This window comes from Saccoglossus kowalevskii, chromosome 13, assembly GCF_978046115.1.
Source record: "Saccoglossus kowalevskii chromosome 13, keSacKowa6.1, whole genome shotgun sequence".
Taxonomy (NCBI): domain Eukaryota; kingdom Metazoa; phylum Hemichordata; class Enteropneusta; family Harrimaniidae; genus Saccoglossus; species Saccoglossus kowalevskii.
In genome coordinates this window covers 21,027,605-21,050,392 of record NC_140653.1, presented here as the reverse complement: position 1 = coordinate 21,050,392, position 22,788 = coordinate 21,027,605, and the positions used below count along the sequence as shown (strand labels likewise).

Sequence of the window (22,788 nt, the reverse complement as noted above, 5' to 3'; positions counted from 1 at the left end):
TTACTGAATTGCAATAATTGGTTTCTGAAAGAAATGGGTTATTATTATGCAAATATTTAAACCCCCAACTAATTAAGTCTGTGTATTGTTTCAGGAAACATACGTACTAAAAATTAATTCTTGAAAAAATCGATGGAAAGTCGAAAAAATAAATTATACATATTGAGTAATTATGGATATATATATAAAACCCAAATTAGATTGTTTTAAGAGTATTTATTTACCAAGATCTATCTGCATCAGATAGGTACTGTAAAATCTGTATTAGAAGCCGCGGCTTCTATTAAAATTGGTACAAAGCAACAGAGGAATTGTGGCTTATATTAGAGCATCTACACATATGAGAAATGATGAATTTTTGGTTCTCAATTGTACAAAAAGATTGGGTGCGATTTCTATTAGGGATGCGGCTTCTAATACAGACTTTACGGTACTTCAGATTGATTGAAAAGCTGAAAACTAATTATGATGCAAATCATGTAATTAATATGCACAGATTTTAATGTAAAACTAATAAGATCTGTGCAGACCATCAATGTATCAAATTTTATTTTATTACTTGATTAGGCAAATTGGATGATCAATATGCAGATTTTTCTTAGAACATTTATGTACCAAGTTTCAATGAAATGTTACAAGTACTTGAATTATCAGGGGAAAGGCCAAAAATTTATCAATCATGCAAATTAGGTAATTAATATGCACAGATATTAACCCAAAACTTATCAGGTCTGTGCATTGTCCTATGACATCTATGTACCAAGTTTTATTGTGATGATTAGTACATGAGATATCAGTGGAAAAGCCAACAAATTACTAATCAATATGCAAATTGGTTAATTAATCTGAATGGATTTAAACCAAAACCTAATCAAATCTGTGCATTAGCCGAGAGCATCTATGTGTTCATTTTTAGTCAAATACATATCGTTCTTGAGATATCAGTGAAACTAACATAATACACGACAAAGCCTCAAAAATGAACAAGTACCATTTATTACCTGGAATATACATTTTCAAATTGTTTATTGCAAAACTAAAGAACTGGAGTAGAACCATGGAATGGTTGCCTTGAAATCTATGCAATGGTCAATTTCAACAACCCATTTCTTACCTTGAAATGTAAAAAATAGCGTTGGGGATATACCTTTATTACCGTAATAACAATTCTTACCAATCACTGATTACGTGTATCACAATTATTTTATTCAAACCTGGCATTTTTTGGCAACTTTATTGATAAAAAGGTTGAAATGTGGCTGTGGTGTTTTCGCAGGATCTATGGATAATAACACAGTCAGCTTGCATTCATTCAAATAAATGCGATCAATTTACAGGTATTTACTATTTGGGACAGCTGTCTTAAATATGACTTGTAACTAAATAAATTAAATAGACTTTGTTTCAAGCTGTGGCTGCCCCAAATAGTAAATATCAGTAAATTGATCGCATTTATTTTATTAACATATGTACACAAGCTGACTTTGGATAATATGACCAAATACTAGTATGGTTCTGTAAGCAAGGTCAAGTCCAATCAGCTGACTAATCAATGATTTTGTAGCAAAGTGAAGTTGATGCAAATTGAAAGGTTAACAAACCATTCAATTATCGGTGTCTGTTCATAGTTTTTGTACTGTGACAGACTTCTAAAACATTGGTATATTTGTACAAGGGATGGGATTTGACTTCAGTTCAAAAAAAAAAACTCAGTATGAATTGACCAATGACAACTATTGTTAAGCTTTTTTTAACTATACTTTGACAAACAAGGTTTAAAACTGAAATTAAAGCTAATGAACACCTGAATTTTATGATTTTATTTATTCATAATTCACTCGCACAGAATGGCAGAAATACAAATACAAAAACTGTATTAAAATTGTATTAATAAATTTAAAAAAAATTAAACAATTTTATCATAATTTGTATTACAAGTGCATGGATATTTTTGATGTCCATAACCAAATAGAAAAACCCAAAATATGTGGTATATGCCGTGGTATAGTATAAGACAGAAGTCAAACTCCACACTGTTCTATACGTGAACTTATCATCACCGCACATAGCTGCTTTGCATACCACTGGCACTCGCATATTCGAACACACCCAAATTTCAAGTCCATGTTGGTTAACAGTCATGTTCAAGTCACCCAGTTACTTTAATCATTTTACAACCCGACTCTGAATAAAATGTTTTGTTGAGTTAGCCAGAAATAACCAGGAAAAAAGATAAATGGAGATGTTATGAAATCCTTTTGAGTGAAATTAGTGTTCAATGTTTCTTTCCGAGCTATATATGTAAACACAATGTTGTTTCTTCTTAGTTTCAGTATATCACATGCAACTTTTTATATCAATAATACTATTAGCACAACATAGTCCGTGATGAAATTGTCAAATTAATAAATAGCTGCGGAAAATGGCTGTTCGTAGTAACACAAAACAGAAGGCTGACTGTGACGGAGATACAATTGTGTTAACGAGAAGAAGATTGGACAGAAATGTATTTCCACCATATTGGGTTTGCAAATCATCATGGGTTGGCAATTGAACTACAGACGGTGCTCATATCTTCCCAATACAGTCCAGTGGTAACTATGAACCTCTCCCGTCCTCTCATTTCAAGTTCATTCGATTATTTTCTTCTCTTAGTTCTTTTGTTTTGTTTTTGCTTCACTCTTGTAACTATACCAACGCCTTTCTTTGAATTTGTGGTTGACTCAGATGGAGGCAGGTGTAATAGAACTGCAGCTTCTGGTGCTATCTATAATATAAAAACAAGACAATGTTTTGCTATAGGATTATTATGTAGTTTTTTTTTCACATTGTTTTTTTTTTGTGCCAGGGACAGTTCTGGACAACGAATGTTACTGTTGTCTCTCCTGACTTTTTTTTCACATTGTTTTCTGATAGTTAAGTACTATGGAATACTTTATTTTCGCTGGAATTAATTTTCGCTGAAAAAGCTTTTTGGGAGTTTTGCTTGGAATTTATTTTCACTGATTTTTGATGAGTTTAATGTGAAATATAAGAAAAAAAGTATATTCGCAGGATTTTATTTTCACGGAATCATCCCTTCAGCGAAAATAGCAAAAATAAAGTATTCTACACTATGTTAAATTCTTACCCAGTAGATATGCAAATATGATCATAAGAATGCATTTTTTCAAACACAAACCAAGAATTTTTACATCTATTTAATATGTACACCAAACTGCATTTCATTGTTTTGTGCGAGGCACAGTCGATATTTCTGTTGGTTGCTTGCTCATCAACAAAAGACAATCTGTTTACTTATAGTGAAAAATGAATTCACTATCAATCTTTTTATTTTATTTCTCTGGATCATTCAACATTGACTCACCTGTGCAAGCCCTTTCATGAATTCATCTTGCTCTAACTGTGAAATAGGTGCTCTATCATCTGGATGTCTCGGATCAAATTCACTATCCTCTGTGTCAATCTGTTCATAGCTGAATACCAAACCAAAAGTCAATCACAATTATGTGACAATAATACATAATAGAAAGTGTTCTCCACAACCCACAATAGCTGGTGGGCAGTCAAATTAGCACATATTTGCATATCATTTACATACAACATTTTAGCATTTATGTCATTAACTGCAATACACACCAAGTTATTCACTATTGTATTTTTTTTTAATTTGATTGAAACATGTTACAATCTTTAGAAATACAGATTGGTCAATATCAATATTTACAAGCATTATGCAATGTTTGAAATCGGTGATTTGTAAGTTCTCAAAATATACCGCGTTCATAAAATGCAACGCGTTCGAGCATGGAGGTAAAAAACAGAGCATGGAGGTATAAAACAGAAGGAGTTGCAGAGTGTTTCACATATTCGTGTAAGTATAATAATCAGAATCCAGATTTTATTGCTTACAAAAAATATGTACAGTATTTTCAAGAAATTGAGTATAATATAGCTATTAGAAGAAATAAGCTAAATACTCGTTAAGAAATGGGGGAATTTTCTGAAAAAAATTGTCCAGGATGCTTCATAATTTGTGAATTTTATTTGCATAAATTTATATTGTATGAAGCAGAAACACGAGATGTGTACTGTATTTTCCTCACAAAGATCCAAATGCGAAATACCTCCATGCGAAGAGCAAGTACAAAACATAGTTGAGTTATATGTAGAAAATTTACGAGGTGATTTGTCCACGAAGCCAAAACGAGTGATTTGTCAAAATAAAAACATAACATTTTTTTTGTGTGGCATCAATACTCGCCCGTGCCGGCGATCGGTATGGTACATTTACACTTGTATGGTCAGCTACGACACGTTAAGTTTTCACACGGAGTTGTTTTGGAATTCAAGAAAAAATGCTATCAATCAGCTTAATTAAAGAATCTGCGATGTTCTCGAAAGATTCAACATAAAAAAAATCGATAAAGTGAAAAGGAAAAGATAACTACTAGTAAAATATGTATTCATTCACAAATACTTGCGGTAAACTACTGTAAAATACTTTATTTTCGCTTGCAATTTATTTTTGCTGAAGGAATGCTTCAGTGAAAATAAAATCCATATTATATTTTACATTCAACTTCAAAAATCAGTGAAAACAAATTCCAAACAAAACACCCACAAAGCCTTTTCAGCGAAAATTAATTCCAACTAAAATAATGTATTCTACAGTAATCCGGCAGCCATGTTTGATGTTTTTACCACTTTCCAATTTCAGTACACGAACACCCAGAATGCACAAATTCCCCCCATGCAACATAGATACTAAATCGTTACAACGCCAAAAGCAGTGGGAGGCCGACGGTTGCTGAATGGGGTAGGCAAAAAGGTCATCAGTTTGCTTTCTCCATGCTGTTTCGCGATGAAATACGAGTTAATTTTCTAGATAAGGCTATAATTTTCAGTTTTGTTCGAGTTTACATGCAGTCTGCTAATATATTTATGTTTATTTTCTGCGCATATATATATATATTTACTTCCTTCTTTCGTGATCAGAAGACAATTACTAAAAATACAGGTGTAAATTGAAATTACTGTAGTTGTGTATTGTGAGCAATAAATGGCAACAATGAATTCAGGCGATTGACACATTGCCATGAATACACTTGATAACTACTTGCAGACTTCCAGTGATCAGTGTTTATATCTGGACTCTTGAAACAATAGCAAAATAAAGTGTTGGGCAACTACTCTTTTGTTTAGGCTTGGGAAAAACAATGCAAGCTTTTTACAAATAATTTCAGCTGGATGTATGTTGGTGGGCCAGTGTTGAGAGTAACTAGGCGGCAGTAAAACTTGATGGACAGGCCGCCCACCTAAAACCCCTTGTGGAGAACGCTGATAGAGCAAAATATACAAGTATAGTTTGAAAAAAGTTGAAAATTTATTCTAGATATGCAGCCATGCATGAAAATGACATGCACTTCATTATAAATTTACATTCCTGCAGAAATTTTGCATTTAGCAATAAGATTTCTCATGAACTGAACACAAAGCTTATAGGGGTCAATGAGAGGTGTTTTGCAGATAAATCATAACAGAGAGGAATGAAATTTCAATGAAACTAGTGTGACAAAAAGGAAACTCACCACGATACTTGAGTTTTATGATTGTTAACAGCTACAGGTTCAACATGCTGCATAGGACGTTTTGCCCACAGACAAGGCCCATCAGACACTTTTTTTTCTAGTTCATAGAGTGTTGCTGCTACATGGCAACACTTACCATCAGCTCTAGAAATCACAATATAGGAAAAAAAGTCATTAATCACAACCAACAATCAAAGACAATAGAAATACCACACTGAATTCGACATTGAGAATTATATCAAATCAAATTATACAACTAATGTGAAATATTGTGTAATACTTTATTTTCACTGGAATTAATTTTCGCTGAAAAAGCTTTTTGGACGTTTTGCTTAGAATTTATTTTCATTGATTTTTGATGAGATTAATGTAAAATAAAGAAAAAATGTACATTCGCTGGATTTTATTTTCACAGAATCATCCCTTCAGCGAAAATAAATTCCAAGTGAAAATAAAGTATTCTACAGTACTGGATAATTCATGGGTTTGAGTAGAAGCAATGCAAACAACATAAATCATAAATGCATATTAATTAAAAAACATTTTGCATTTCTAAAACATAGACTGTAATTGGAAACATGATTTTGTTGTTTTAATAAATACATGGAGTGCACATTAAAATCATTTTAAATGTATGTGAACTATTTACTGCTAAGTTAAGATGCCGATCATGCGCAATGATCACGACGTTTAAACAAAAAATCAAGACAGTCATTGACTTGCGCTCCTGCGTTCTTGCCTGAATAAAAAAAAATTAAATTAAATACCGGTATAAAATTATATTTACGCATACTGAACAGCATGTGTGCGATTATTGAGATCTAGAAGCTTCCAAGTATTATTATAGCTGGTTTGTTTTCGCATGCCAGACAAAATATACTAGAAATTAAATTCATTTTCTACTTAATTATTGTGAAGACCTTAATTACAAATTAGGTTTTATATTGGGTTTTAATTATGCAAATGTCTGCATGTTTATGGAATGGACAAACATATTTGATAAATACTTCTCGTTATATTACATTTTCAGTTACGCATGCATGTTTTTTGTTCAAAAACATCTTTCATTTCATGATAAATCAATAAATTATTTTATTTTTGATTTCCTTCTTTTCTATTACTAGTATTGTGCTTTGTGACAGTGTTGCATACTTAGATGAATACTCACTGAATGTAGCTACACTACTTCAATATGCCGTATATTCCGACGAGCTTTCACCAAAGACACGGTTTTCCAGCCTTCCTTTTTTAAGCTTCTAGATTTCAATAATCGCACACATGTTGTTCAGTATACGTAAATACAATTTTATACCGGTATTTAATTTTATTTATTTAGGCAAATATGTGCAAGAACTCAGGAACGCACTTTAGGGTGTCCTCTGACATAACTCACCCTCCAGGACATTCGCAATAGGCAGCTACGACTTCAGAGATCTCCTTTTCCATCAAGAACCACAAGTCATAACTGCATTTTTCGAAACACGTTTTATCTTTTAGCATAGGGTTTACCTTCGCTTTGAAAGAACCAAGTAAACTTGTTTCGGAAATCGCAGTGTACTGCAGGTCAACCACATGCCCGTCGAAACATAATTTGAAATCTTCGAACGATTTGTAGGCCCTAAGCTTCTTCCGGTCATAATCGGGTCGATGACACATTAAATAGTTGAACACGTCGGACAAGCCGAATTCTGGAACATTACTGAAATAACTAGAATAACCAGGTAATTTAAAAGGATCGGTGAAATTGCAACCAAGTTTGCTAAGTCTTGTAGCGACATCGTTTTTAGGGTAGTGGTGTAACAAATCATGGTCTTCCTTGGGTTCCAAATCATGCAAAGTTTTAGCGATTGCAAGAAGAATATTCTTGTTATAGTTGGACGATGAAACACCGAATTTACGCAGGAAGTTGTTAAGTTGTGGCACCGTCATTTTATTGACGTCAGCCATGGTCGAAAACGCTAAACAGATACAAGAACTCACTCGGAAATTTAACGCAAGAAACTGAGCACACTCAAGATTTAGCGCCATTTTGAATTAAAGCTTGACCTGTATCACGTGACTAGCAACAGTGTCGCGAGATCTCACACGAAGCAGGATAGGTTATTATTTACACTTCTTTGTCGGCACCCCCTCGTAGTCTGACCCCAAGAATGGGCAAGATAATTTACTGTGACCGAAGCAGCAACCCTATCAGCAGTATTACAATATAGCTAATTGTTTTGCTAACACAGTGGTAATATTGATATCAGCTTATCATAACAAACTATTACATTTTAACTATCAATATTGTTATTTTCAAAGCGGTCTCTCTGTTCGTAAAGTCACAACTATGACAGAGGGACTGTGACTACGTCTTCTCTTCGCTATCTCCTCTCCAAGTCCTTTCAAATCTCTCTTCTTGGTTTTAGTCTCAAGTTATTTTATTGTTGCGCGATTGGCGAAACCCATGTTGCTGGTTTTAAGGGGGTAATAATTAGGAAAAGATGAAAACCATGATTATGTCTCCAAAAAAGTGAAGAACATGAATATATATTTTTCTGATAGTCGTTTTTTTTCGCTTGCCCGAATACTTTAGGTCCATGGGTTGTGTGTTAGAGTGCACAATCCTACTAGTAAGCTGCTTCCCCTCAACAAATGATATAGCCCATGGACTGTGACGTGACTTCTTATTTTTAATCTCTTTTAACGAAATTACAAATTACTAAACAAAGTAGTGGACCAAGGAGCCAAAGAACTATGATCAACTGTACGCACTCCATATGAGCGGGGGGGGGGTGGGGGTATCGGCTGGTATCTAGTGTAAGAAATATTTCGTCACAATGATGTGATGCAAACTGAAAGTTTTCAGAAAGTTTGTAATTTTCCAGGTAGCGGCTTGCAAACATTGTTTCTGATATCATACTTTTTGTTAATTTCGTGTGATTTCTAACTCCGATCATGATAATGATTACGTGTTTCGGGAATGACTCCAAACCACAGACTCTATAGTCAAACAAATCATCGTGCAAATCGAATGCACCAAGATTTCATTGAGGGGGGGGGGGGTGTGAACGCCCTCATCGGCATGGCAAATAGTGACCTTCGTTATTTAGGTCAACAACGGCAGGGTTGAACCATGGAAGGTATGGTTTCTTGCTTGGATAATCTCGTTGAAAGTTGAAAACGCCCTCATCCGAGTCGGCACGGTAAAAACCTCATGTATTCAGATCAGTTTTGAGTACAGTTTAATGTATTATCATCTCCAGACAATAAAATATAGTAATGTGCATATTTAAGCTCACGAAAGTTTCCATTGGAGTCTTCAAAAGTCACTACTCATTACAACAAAATGTACAATTTTTTAACAATATTTGCATTTATTGATTGATTCGAAATTTACATATTACAATTTAAGTACATTTTAAAGTTGTAATTTATTTAATTGTATCTTGTTCAGCAAGAATTGTTTTCACAGTTTCCAAGTTTTTAAAATGAGTTGTCAGTTACATTTATTTTTATTTTTAGCTAATATCAGATATGGCATAATAGAGGAAAGTCCTAGTATTCGCCTTTAATTTACAGTACACAAATTAGTATTATTACCTCTTGTGTTGTAGGCAAGGATGTTATTGAAATTATTTTTTTAATATTTAGGGTCTTTTTCATTCTTGATAATGAATACATGATCATGTAACTCTATTTTTGACATATTACAAAATGAATCGAACAACTTTATTTGGCTTGTCTGTAATTTGTTTTTTAAATATTGTCATATAGACTGATACCACGCAGTGTGAATGATTTTGAGCTGAACACGAATCTTACGCATTTTTGTATTAAACAAATTATCGTCTTAAGCTCATCAGCAACGTTGAGGTTGAGCCTGAATTCTTGCTTTGTTCATTTCATTGAGTGGTGAAAACGCCCTCGGTGGTTCAACAGATCACGACCTATGTTGTTCCGAGGATCATCTTGAATGATAACGCCCGGAGGCTGCTGCAATCACTAAGTAATTGTGTTCTATTGAATGACTGTCACCTTTTGCATTCATGTTCCTTCAACTTTTAGTAGGGCGGTTTCCATGGTGCTTACAAACTAAGTTTACATATACGATAAATCAGCACGCCCGTCACATGGCGTTTTTCGAATGCAAGCTTTATATAATACACACACATCTTTGATTGCGTGCTTGGGGGTTAGATATTAGACGCCATGTCACTTACTTAGTAAGCCTTAGTGAGCCTTTGCGTTTTAGCGTGTGTTGTTATCGTCGCTTGGGACTCAATTCCTGTGCGTGCGCAGGCGGGACAAAAATCAGAAGTTCAGAAGAAGCGTCAAATACAAATAGTAAAATAAATATACATATACATAAATTCAAAAAACAAAATACAATAATAAAAATGTAGCACATCTTAAAATTGTGTTTTACTAAAAAAGATACTAGTAGTTTTGATAATTCACGTTAAGATAAATATTGTGTACACATTTGATACGAGTGGGCATATAATTACACAAGTTCGTCCAATATTATGTTTCCTATATTATGCTTTTAATGCTATGCATTATCAATAACATAAAGTAGTTCGCAAAAGCAGAAAAAATAAAAAAATCTCGTATTGACGAATTGAAACCATATAGTTTATAACGTAAGGTATATTGAATTATTAACGACGAAGTTACGAGGCTATGGCGTCTATTTTCCATTCAAATGGGTACTTTCTATATTTATTTAAATTGTAGTGTAATTAAATGTGAGCATCAGTGGACGCATTCTAACTTGTACTTTATGTATCTACGCCCTGTATTGAAATCAATTAAGTTGCGACGTTTTTTTAGATATGAACAGGGATAAATGAACTGTCAGAAGAAACACGTGGTTTTCAATATAACTTAGGCACCCTTGTCCTGTGCATACTGCGGAAGAATTCCATACGATTGCCATAGAAGCGTGGGAGGGGCCAATTTGATCTGTTACCCCTCATATATAGAATAAATCACGTAATCTTTTAAACCCCAAGACGAGGACAACAGTTTTACGGACAATTACACCAGGTGCATCCAATTACCCCATTGTAGTGGATAAATCCCATTGTATTTAACGATTGTTATAATGGAAGCGTTCAGCTCGTGAATTGTAAAGCATGTTTTTTTAAATAAAATATTGTAAAAACTACAGTTAAAAGACCAGAAACGAATGTATGTCACGCTGTATTTCCCTTTTTTGTTGTTGATTGTTTTTTTTTTAAATGAAAAATAGAGATTTGTTTGCTCGAAATATAATTGGTATAATCGTTTTAAGGTATACTGTCAATTGGACACTTTCATTTACAAAGCATATTATGAGATTATGGTTCGTATTGTCATCATCATGCCATCATATCAGGCATCCACGGCTACATTGGGCAACTAATATCCACAATATATTGTATACATAATAAGATACCGACTTGCTCCGACGAATAAAACGGTTTGTTATCGGGGGTATTAACTCCCAACAAATCTATAATGTTAGTTTTTCTCGTATAAAAACATAGACACAGTCTTTTCCATCCCAATAGACCATTTCCCGTTCACTGCGAGAATCACGCGTTATGCGTGAAATCGAACGTAAAAACAGGACAAACAAAGGTCATAGCGTCGTAGTCGCGTCAAACATCGCGTGGGATTCGACAAACGCGAAAGTATTTCGGGGACACTTCCATGCTTAATAATGTGCTGTCCACATTTGATGATAGGCAATTTCGATTACGTGAGGGTATTCGGAAGCAATATTCCTCTGTCGAAGATCGGCCGGTCAATGTAAGCTGCGAAATAAAGAAATTCTAGTTCAAAATCAAATCGTTCGATTTTTGCAGCAGACGTTCGACGCGCGTCTTTCATGCATCTCGCGAGATCTCGCAATTGTTCGGAAAATCACCTATTAATGAGGATCGTTCCGGAGGCATGCGTGGTGTTTGAACAGGGGATTAAATTCGATGCAGAATACAAGAAAAAGAGTTCGGACAAAAGATCATTTTAACCATTAATCCGTGATAAGCTTTTTCGCGTTATGGCAAATAAAACAGTTATTTACAATTGAAGACGCCGTTGGTACATGGAAAAACACACATGGGTCAGTGAAAGATCGGCAGCGAATAGCAATTCTCACGGTATACTTATTAATATTATTATTATTAAAGTGCAGGCCAGCCTTCGAAAAGAGCATTGGAACATCAATTTTCGTCACAAATACCAAACACATAACAACATTGAATTTAGACAAAACTGAACAATTGACGAAAATCATGTCAAGTACTGTCCTTTTATGTCGTACCACTTGCTATAGAATGTTATCTGAAAGAACAGCGCTGTTTACTGCCATAGCTATTATATGAATTCAATTAAGAAATTTAGGAGAGAAACAATCTCAAAAGCAGAAGAAAAATAAAGTGAAATGAAAAAAAAAGACATTGCACCATTCTAATACCCGAGTTAAACGGGGTTTCGATCGACTCTCGTCAAATACTATGTAAACATCCCACCTGAAATAGTTTTTCATGTCTATTCCTGAATATAATCTCATTTGCGTTCCAATGCCCTGGTTAAAACTTGTCCCAGGCCGTGATCATCGTGTTGTTCCATATCTGAACGATTCAAGTTGCGTGACACAAGAGAACGACGATATCCGGCTTACAAACGTAAGTTACACTTTTCGCGTTCACGTTCAAGTTCTACTGATCGTGTACACGTGTTTCAGACTCGTGTTTCTATTACAACATGTACAGGTGGGCGACTAACCAACTTATGAATATGTATGACGACATAACGTAACCAGGTCGACCACAAACATCGAAATCCTGTGACATCAAATGGAAAGCCCCCTTTCCGATTTCCGATATATTACAATCCAATGCATATACACATAAGATTACGTCAAAGTGGACAAATTATGCACCTATACCAAACAAACTAAACTAGCACACGGCGTACACATCTGCATGCATACATGCAGTCAGCATACAGTGGTAATATCGGACCATATCAAGTCGTCTCATACATGAGAATTTCTCAAAATTGTTTATGTTGTCTTCAGATCCAATACACGGCTACAAATTGTTGGCCAGCATGTATTCTATCTTATGCTCGTTATACTGTAAATACAGTAATGGCAATCGTTTTGTCTTCTTAACATTAGCTGCTATGGTAACGACATTCCTATTTCAAATTCGTGCGTGGTAACAGAATGAAAACAGTCATACGGTGACTGACGGGTACTTTTTGTTGACAGATTGTGTTATATTTCAAATCTGGCTTTTAAACATAGGGTAAAAACAATAATACTTACTAATCATTGTCTTACATGGAAACAGAATTTGTTGAATATTATAATTCTCATTGTAAATTGTGTTGTAAGGTTTTTGAAATAGACAGCAAGCTCTTTTTACATTTTTGCTTTGAATTTCAATAGAATAATTTCAGTATGTATGCTTGACTTCTTCCACCATCATTCTCTATTCACGTACGTTGCGTAACTATCGTTGTATCCGGTTTTAAAGTATTGGGATTAAAGGAACCAATTAGTTCAATACTAAATATTACGAAGATGACCAATATATCCAATACACTAACAAAGTACTCTAAGATATGATATCCATGAGATAAAATTAGTAGGTGCTATCAGCTCCAATCAACCATGAATATTCCATAACGAAGTCTCCGACAACACCCAAACAAAACCCCTATTATGTATTGCAACTATATTGCCATCATGCCGGACCGAACTATTCTTACACGAACCCAGACTGAAAAGTATACTTTATTATTATGAATTATCATCAAATATCTCGAAATTAATTTATATACATGAATTCTAGTAATCTGTTTTGAAAAGTCAGAGACATGTCTACACACATTTGTATAATACATTACTTCAAGTTTGGACGGCTATTCGCTGACGTCGCGATGATTAATGCACCGCGACAATACAATACGCTGACATCCTGCGTCGAGAACTTGACGTTCTTCCCCCGAGGCTTTGTGCATTTGTCCGTCATTGAAATCGTTTACTTGCCTCGAGACACCTGTACACCTTGTACAAATAAGCGAATTTCACGCATCGTTGACATTTGACCATATAACCATATAAGTGTTCAATCCTGTCGTTGGCTTGTGAAACGCCTGCATTAAGTTGTCTTGGATCGATCTCTACTGATCGTAAATAAATTAACAAGACAGGTTGCATTTCGACGTATTGGTATTTACGGAGATGACCGTGATTATGACAGGTGCACAGTCGCGTGAAGTTCGCGGACAAATCACAACTTCCCTTTAGTTTAGTAAAAGTAAATGAAGTAAAGTTTGATTCTATAAAGTGTGATTATTCAAAATACACGCCATAAATCGTGGCGACAGCAAACAACGAACCGTTTCGAAAATACGCAGAAGCATAGTTATCGTTGTGGTCGTCCCAGAGGCAGCGACTACAGACTTCGGTGCCTTGGTCAAACATGTTTCCTATAATAACGTGAGATATAATTTTATGACGATCAAATCCCATCATTTTTGTTTTATTCTTGATGATATCGGAAATTCTGGAAGCCAACCTTGTCGACACAACAGGGTCATATGTTTCATTGGACAATTGCGCATTTAGCACGTTATTCAGCATTCTCTCCACCCTCGACGAATCGAATCTTCGACGTTGATCGGGAGACATTTTATAAGTCGGTTCCAGTTTTACTTGCGGTTTTTGTCTCGGCTTTTCTTGCCCTGTCATAATACGTCCCGCCATCCCCCACATTGACATCTTGCGGACATTCTTACGGAAAGCGGACAAAGCTGTTCCACCCGTTCTTGTGGAACCCGTTTCGCTCTCATCGCAGCCCGACGAATTCGCGGTCGTTATAAGCGTGCCTTGATGACTGTCCTTTGGATCCACCATTTGGACCGTAGAAACCTTTCGGATTACATGTCCCGCTCCTAGCTTGCCAGGTTCCTGAACAGAAGATATTCGCCTCACTGGACCGTCTGTCGCAGCTTTTGCATCAACCTGCGCATTTCCTTTGGAGTTCTCGGCTACAGACATCCCGACAAACACAAACCACTCTTAAGCACTACTCCTCGGACGAAGAAAAACATCGAATTAAAGAATCCAACAAGCGTTACTTACATTAGAAGGCGTATTGGGGATAGTTGATTGATGTTACGAGGGACTTAGGGCAGCTTTAAAAGAACAAAGGCTCGTTTAAGGACGCCCCGAAGAATCGCGTGTTGCCATGGAGCTCAGAAAACGCCCAGACTTGTCTTAAATAATTCTCCTCCAGGCAAGAAAGCGTTGATGTCATTGGTACAGACTTGTAAACAAATCCAGTTGATTCCGTTCTTTTGTTAGTGATGTGTAAAGAAAATGCCAGAGAAACTTGCATTGTTGTCGTTATTGGCATTTGGGCATGGATCTTTGCGTTGTGTGCATGGCTTCTTTCTGAGCAGGTTTCCGGCGTACAAAGGCGTTCTCTGCAGTTCATCATATCTCCTAACCCCGATATTATTGGGAACACACCCTAATTCTACGAGATCAAACTGGGTGTGTTTGGCTAATTACAGAGGAAAAGTGGATCCAATGCACCCGGACAACAATACACACTCATACTTTTTTGTTTATATAAATACAGTGTAGTGGTAAATATAAAACGAACCTCGAAGCACGCATTTTCACTATTTCGTGGAAACATATATTAGCATATTTATACATTGTATGTATACATCACGTGTGCCTGATTGCGTGCGTGTGTGTGCGTGCGTTCGGACGTGCGCGTGCGTGTGCGTCCGTAGGTACGTAAATGAACATGTCTACGTTTCAATTATTCCGTAATACGTGATGTATTCATTTACACCTAACTCTAATGAACACATAATTTTCATCAAAGTTAATAAAAAGAAAAATATCTATGCCACAACCGTAAAAACAGAACACATTTATAATGTGATATAAAATGTAATAAAGTAATTTAAAAACCAAAATTGCATTGTTTGTGTATCCCGTCTTTATACTAGAATCACATGGTAATAAATTGTATGATAACCTACACGTATCTCGTCTTACTAGAATCACGTGGTAATAAATTGTATGATAACCTACACGTATCTCGTCTTACTAGAATCACGTGGTAATAAATTGTATGATAACCTACACGTATCTCGTCTTACTAGAATCACATGGCAATAAATTGTATGATAACCTACACGCATCTCGTCTTACTAGAATCACGTGGTAATAAATTGTATGATAACCTACACGTATCACGTCTTACTAGAATTACAGGGTAATAAATTGTATGATAACCTACACGTATCTCGTCTTACTAGAATCACAGGGTAATAAATTGTATGATAACCTACACGTATCTCGTCTTACTAGAATCACAGGGTAATAAATTGTATGATAATCTGCGTGTATCTAAAACCCCTGTTCTGTCTATGTAATATTTCTAATCAGCATACAGTCAACACGATGATATAAGATCCAGTAAACCTGTATATTCCACTGTAACAAAACGAAAAACCCAATTTACAACTCAAAAATCCTAGTACTAATTGTATGCCAAATTTATTTACATAACATCAAACACTACAATTATGTATCATCAAGGAATACAACATTCATCGATACCGATTGCAATCGTATTGGTGTCTACGTTCTGAATGGTGACAGGTTATGGTGGTGATAAGGTGCAGGACACAGACACAGACACAGTACATATGTATAATTTTATATTACAAATGCTCATTTTATTTTCAATTTTTGTGAACATGTAAAAATTACATTTTTATCTTCAGACTGATTACCATTATGATTTAAAAATTGTCCCAAAATATATACACAAATAACCTTCGTAGACCCATACTTGTATAACTATATATATATGAACTCACAACTCTGGTTTGTACATTTCACGATAGTTTTCTGTTGATAGGGGAATGAAGCGAATGAATAACAATTTGGAAGTACATGACAAAAAGTTTGCATTAAAAAATTAGCAAAATAACATCCCCCCTATAATAACTACTACACTCGTCCACCCCCAAAGATTTTTGACCCGAAAGTTATAAAACAGCTCACAGCAATAAATAAATAAAATAAGACATTCACAAAACACTCAATTTCGAAGCATTTCAAAGTAACTTGTTTAAAAAGTGCATGCACATTCACACAAACTGCATATTTTTTATCAGGATTCATAAAAATAAGAATTAATTTCATAAAAGCATTGTTTTGTCACAAAAAAACATATCTATAATATTTGTGCATTAAATTATGTCATCCCTGCAAACAAACTTCTTATAATTGAGTAACACTGCTTGTAAGTTTCAAATAGACGCTACATACAGTACTACTGACACACTAATAAATGGCTGTTCTCAATTGTATTACAAATCATTCTTTGCTCCATATCCGTCTGGTATGATGTACAAGTCTTCCAGTACAATGCAAGTAATCAAAGTATGATAAACACCACAATCACTCACCGCCTTTGATCCTTGTTATGATTTGGTTTTTTAAAGATTTTTTGTTTTTTTGGAATAAATGATAAAGCATAATATATAGATAGATCATGGTTGGACACTAGATGTGAAACCCTTTTTAACTAATTATCCCTGGTTAAAATTATGTCTTGAGTGTCAACATTTTCTGTAGCAGCCTACAACCATAAAATATGAAACACATTAAATTAATCCTGTCTAAAAAACACCATTTTGTGACAAAACGACTCAAAATTGTTCGTCTTGCACTGGATAAATAATCTTAAAATGGAGGGATATTTTTTCTGTAACCATGAATGTTATTCTTACATTTATAAGTTAATTATATTAGAATTTATAAAACCCATATAAATTAGTTTTCACTTTGCATATATACACTGCATACCATCTTAAACTGGCACATCACAGCCACAACAGAGAATGACAACTCTTTGTTTTTATTTTTAGACATTCAAGTAAAAATGATACAGTAATGGAAGAACAGCTTTTAGAAGACATTGAAAATAAAAAAAATCAATGAGTAGCCACGATAATTATTTATGTAAACACTTATCCAATTGTCGCACTATAAATGTAATGAACCAGAATATTCTTTGAAATAATCTCACAATTAGAGAGTAATGCACCCTCTAGTGACAGCCAGAGCAAAGACTGCAGAAGGCGCACTGAACAAATCTGTGTAACACACATCCTGACAAAAATACTATCAAAAAAAACAAAATTCCAGATATTAATTTAAAAACATGTCCAAAAACAACGAAAAAACAACCAGAAACTTAATAATAAAGTTCAGGTTGTTAGTGTCAACATTATTATAATTATTTGTACAAAGCATTTGAAAAGATTTCAGATTCTCGTACTTGATATGTCTCAGAAACAGTACTATACTTTCTCATCCCCGTAAAAAAATTATTGCTCGATATTGCAGTGTTAAAACATCTTCTGTACAAAATATCAAAAAATTCATACAAAAATAAGAACAAGCCTCACCCACCTGTTGAGTGGGCAAGTCCATGTTCTATATATACAATACAAAACTCTGGACTAAACTATTACATTTGAGGGGTTCTTGGTTAAAGATGGGTGTCTGCAATAGATATTCTTCTTAGTTCATAATGATCGTCTGCATCTCCTGACATGTCTTGTACCAGTTGCTCAGTACTTCGTGTTCCATCGGTGACATCTCCTAAATGAGACGACCGTGCACGCTCTGACAGGCCATCATCCTCACTTGGACTATAAGTTGTCCCTGTCTTCAGTGCAAAGATTAAGTCATCAAATTCTTGTGAGTCAGGTTCATCTTGAGGTGCTAGGTTGTTTGCATATGGCATAGGAGCATAGATATTACTGGTGTGTGAAGATGGCTGTTTACCGGCATAGATGTCGCTATGACGACTGTGTGTACCTGAAGCCTTTTCCCAATTGTTTATCTGCAATAAAAACACACAAGATATGAATAATTTCCAACATTGGGCAAACAGAGAAGAATACATTAATTTCAAAAAGGTAAAATAACTACAATAACAATAAAATTGCTATGTTTTTTTACGTAACAAATTTTTGCAAATTTCTGTTTCATTAAAGCGGTGGGAGATGACACCTGCGCATGCGCCAGATAGCCATCACGTGTCATTGTTTACAAACAAGCGTCCACCAATGAGCCTTTGTGTTATAGCGTGTGTTGTTATCATCGCTTGGGACTCAATTCCCGGAGGTGCGCAGGTGACCACCCTCCTGCTTTAAGCTTATTTTGAGTTTACTGAGTTGAATGCAACATATAGAGAAGAAGGTATATCACTGGACTCATTTTCCGATTCATCTCTTCAGTAAAAATTAATTTAAAGTGAAAGGAAAGTTCTTTTACAGTAATCAAGTTTTGTAGCACTAGAATCAATAAGACAAAGGAGTCACAGCGAAAAAGTCATCTCTGTGACTACTTTTATGGTGCAGCATGTATTTCAAACCTTGTGTAAACAAACAAAGTACTTTGCATGCTTTATATATGTTGCATAGGACTAACACTTTAAAATCATCAAATAGCAACCATTTATAGCTGAAAAAGTTTATAGTAACATAAAAATGACTACAATGAAACTATGGAAACCTTGTACATTATTCAGATATCCCTCAAATCTCATATATATATATATTACTCCAAATTTAGTGAAAACCTACCTCTGTATTTGGAACTGTCAACGGGACAGGCACCACTCCAAGCGTTCCTTTAGAACCTTTTTCAACAGTGCTGGTGACAGATCTGCTGTGAGTGTAATTCTGATTCTCCATCTGCACAGACTCTGCTATCGTGTTATTTAAAGAATACTGCCCTTTTGCCGGTCGACAAAGTTGATTTCGTAAAATGGTATACACAATAAATGCATATAATCCCTGATAAGTGAATACAAATTGAAAGAAATTGTTTCAGAATACTGCAGAAGGAATAGAAAAGTCAAACATGCACACACAATTTCCATTACCAATAAGAATTATGTTATATTAATCTCAGAAAGCAACACCTTGATGGGCCAAATTTGAATATGACCACTCAGAAAGCAGCATACTGATTGTTTAGATTTGAATATGACCACTCAGAAAGCAACATACTGATTGGTCAGATTTGAATATGACCACTCAAAAAGCAACATACTGATTGGTCAGATTTGAATATGACCACTCAAAAAGCAACATACTGATTGGTCAGATTTGAATATGATCACTCAGAAAGCAACATACTGATTGGTCAGATTTGAATATGACCACTCAGAAAGCAACATACTGATTGGTCAGATTTGAATATGACCACTCAAAAAGCAACATACTGATTGGTCAGATTTGAATATGACCACTCAGAAAGCAACATACTGATTGGTCAGATTTGAATATGACCACTCAAAAAGCAACATACTGATTGGTCAGATTTGAATATGACCACTCAAAAAGCAACATACTGATTGGTCAGATTTGAATATGATCACTCAGAAAGCAACATACTGATTGGTCAGATTTGAATATGACCACTCAGAAAGCAACATACTGATTGGTCAGATTTGAATATGACCACTCAAAAAGCAACATACTGATTGGTCAGATTTGAATATGACCACTCAGAAAGCAACATACTGATTGGTCAGATTTGAATATGATCCCTTACAAAGCAACACACCAATTTCCCGATTTGACATCTTGGATCAAATAGAGTGATGGTTTGTCAAGAATTGATCATTAATTTTTCAAAATTGGAATAAAACTTACCTGAATAATATTGAATATGCAAAACAGAATAAGTGCCCAAAGTTCACCTAATGCCATGTGCAGTCCACCCCATATCCACGTCATAAAAATTATAAACCAGAAGAACAGTAAGATTCGGACCTCTGAAATAAACATTAAATGTGATATGCACTATAAACAACATGAATGGATTTAGTGACAGCAATATTTTGTGATATTCTATTAACACTTAATAATATCATTTGACCCCTTGCTATTTTTTTAACCTGGTTATTATTATCAAAGGCACCTAAAGCGTAACACTAATGATAACTTCACATTTCTGCTACTTTCCCAGTGATGATTACTTTGTAGTAACATATGTGATCATTGTGGATATATTGACAATGAAAGTGATGTTCCAACTTGACTTAAAATTTGACTTGTTTTCACACAAAAAAAAAAACATGTTAAAAGTGGAGTCAGTGAGATGTCCTCTTGTTTACTTTAAAACAGCCAGTGAATATTCTAATTATGTGCATATTCCTAATTGTTTGCTGCAAATAACCCCTAAAGTATGATAGGAGGTGATACATGAGCTGTCATCAGAAACAGTTTTTGTAATATGTCAAGATACTGTTATCATATCAATATGGATAGAGGAACAAACACTGCATGTTACACTAGACACCACATAAATTAGAGTTCATTAGTTAAGGCAGCAAATGTCGCTTGGGTATATTGTGTATGTGATATTTTCTACATACCTGCTGTATTATATCTACCGACATACACATCGTCATACTGCTTCCATTGCGGTGTAACCTGGTATGCTTGCATGAACACAACGGCCACAAAGAAAAGGAACATGAAAGTTGGTGCTATGACTCCAGCCAGCGATGCATAAGCATTTGGGATGAAACATCTGGAAAGAAAGACAACACAACTGATGCGTAAATTACGTGTTCCTACTAATAGATCAGGATGAGTACGAAGAAACACATACAAACTCTAGCTCATCAAGAAATTGATGATGCATGCGAGTATGGAAGGTGTTACCATGGAAACAGTCGAAAGCAGAAGATTTTCACTGATGCGAATCAAACTGATTACCGGTACTGTATTCATAATTGTGTCAGTGATTGTCAGAATTTCTCTATTTTCTACATTCCAGCTGTTATGACATTGCCAATTTCGTACCCTTCACCAATGAGTTTGTATCTAAACAGTCACTGATAGTTAAAACATACACACACCAAAACTAATTTTTTAATATTCCACCCCTTTTTCTAAACAAAAGTTTGCAAAGTTAAAAAAGATGATACAAACATTAAACTTTTCACCACCAGCTCCCTCTTTTTAGCAGAAATTCACAAAATAGTCCTGTTTATAGCCTGCACTTTCCTTGGGACAAAAACAGCCAAATTTGTTGAGTAAAAACTGAAAATTGACTCAAATTTTGACTGTTGGCTCCAAAATTAGGATTCATTACTAGAAATATTGAAGAATATGAGAAAAAAGGGCAGAAAAATTTGGGCGAGAAAGTCGGGTGGTTGAAAAACTCAGTGAAATCACCTTCATCCCTCCCACCCTGTAAACAAAGTGTTTGCTCTTAACATATTTTAATTATCCACGACTCCTAGGCTTCATAATATTCAAACACAAATCAGAATGTTCTTCTATATTCTATTTCTCCACATGAACTTTTCACTTATGTGAAAATGCAAACTGAACCAAGCTGTGGTTGAAATCATGTGAAGAGAATCAGTCCTTATCCCGTGGACAGAATAAGGCGCTGGTTTTTAATTTTGCTATTTTAAATCCACATGAACATGTAAAATAACAATAGAACTCATTGTTGTGCTGCTGAATTTGTGAACCTAAAACCCAGTGAAATTGCTCACAACATCAAAATAGTAAAATTAAATGCCAGTAAAAATAAATGGTTTTACAGTATGCTCAGCTGAGTTCTCTGAGGATGTGATAACACAAGTTAGATCGGTCTATTTCATTATTATTATCACATTGTATTCTGAAAAGTGGAAAACTGCTTACATATCACCATTCTGGTGTACATCACCATAGATCACCTCAGGGTTATAAGGATTGATATCAGCTGGGTCCAGCATATATGGCCATCCAAAGGCCGCATAGAGTACTACAACGTAAATAACAACAAGTACGGCAGGTACACCTAGTAATGAAACAGACATTGTATATCATTAACTATGGTTATACAGTAAAATCTGAGCATAAGTTAACTTCTAAGCCAGCTATCAGCTACATGTAGCTTTGTCCTTTCAGGAAAACTTGCAATGATAAAAATAAGTATCCTTTTCATCAATAATTTCAACTTATTCTTCATAGTTTTTGCTAATACTAAGTTACTAATACAAGATATATTTAGGCAGATTACTTTGCAAAATTTAGATACATGTTGAAAGTAACCTAAGCTAGCTGAATGTTAAGTTGTGCTAAGACAATACGG

General features: G+C 34.9%; 2 protein-coding genes across 3 annotated transcripts in view; both read right to left on the bottom strand.

Moving 5' to 3' along the window:
- Positions 1 to 1,809: 1,809 nt before the first annotated feature.
- LOC100377660 (uncharacterized) lies at positions 1,810 to 7,646 on the bottom strand. Its single transcript, XM_002731458.4, has 4 exons — positions 6,985 to 7,646; positions 5,592 to 5,735; positions 3,368 to 3,476; positions 1,810 to 2,767 (listed from the first exon to the last, which is right to left on the bottom strand). Exons 1-4 carry the CDS (start codon positions 7,617 to 7,619, stop codon positions 2,639 to 2,641), a joined length of 1,017 nt encoding a protein of 338 aa, XP_002731504.3. The 5' UTR covers positions 7,620 to 7,646; the 3' UTR covers positions 1,810 to 2,638.
- An 8,664-nt stretch (positions 7,647 to 16,310) lies between these two features.
- LOC100313613 (G protein coupled receptor 98-like protein) overlaps positions 16,311 to 22,788 on the bottom strand; it is a 101,462-nt gene continuing 94,984 nt past the window's right edge. Inside the window, 5 exon segments of one of the 2 annotated variants that reach the window (NM_001168078.1) lie at positions 16,311 to 18,520; positions 19,266 to 19,478; positions 20,343 to 20,464; positions 21,068 to 21,225; positions 22,356 to 22,494. In NM_001168078.1, coding sequence (NP_001161550.1) covers positions 18,164 to 18,520; positions 19,266 to 19,478; positions 20,343 to 20,464; positions 21,068 to 21,225; positions 22,356 to 22,494 — 989 coding nt within the window. In that variant the 3' untranslated portion in view covers positions 16,311 to 18,163. 2 annotated transcript variants of the gene reach the window in all.

Bases quoted from the DNA above. Each gene is read 5' to 3' on its own strand.
- LOC100377660 (XM_002731458.4), bottom strand. From the start codon at position 7,619: ATGGCGCTAAATCTTGAGTGTGCTCAGTTTCTTGCGTTAAATTTCCGA. The intron at 5,736-6,984 runs GTGAGTTATGTC...TGTGATTTCTAG, and splicing joins TATTGCGAATGTCCTGGAGG to AGCTGATGGTAAGTGTTGCC. The intron at 2,768-3,367 runs GTGAGTCAATGT...TTTATATTATAG, and splicing joins TCATGAAAGGGCTTGCACAG to ATAGCACCAGAAGCTGCAGT.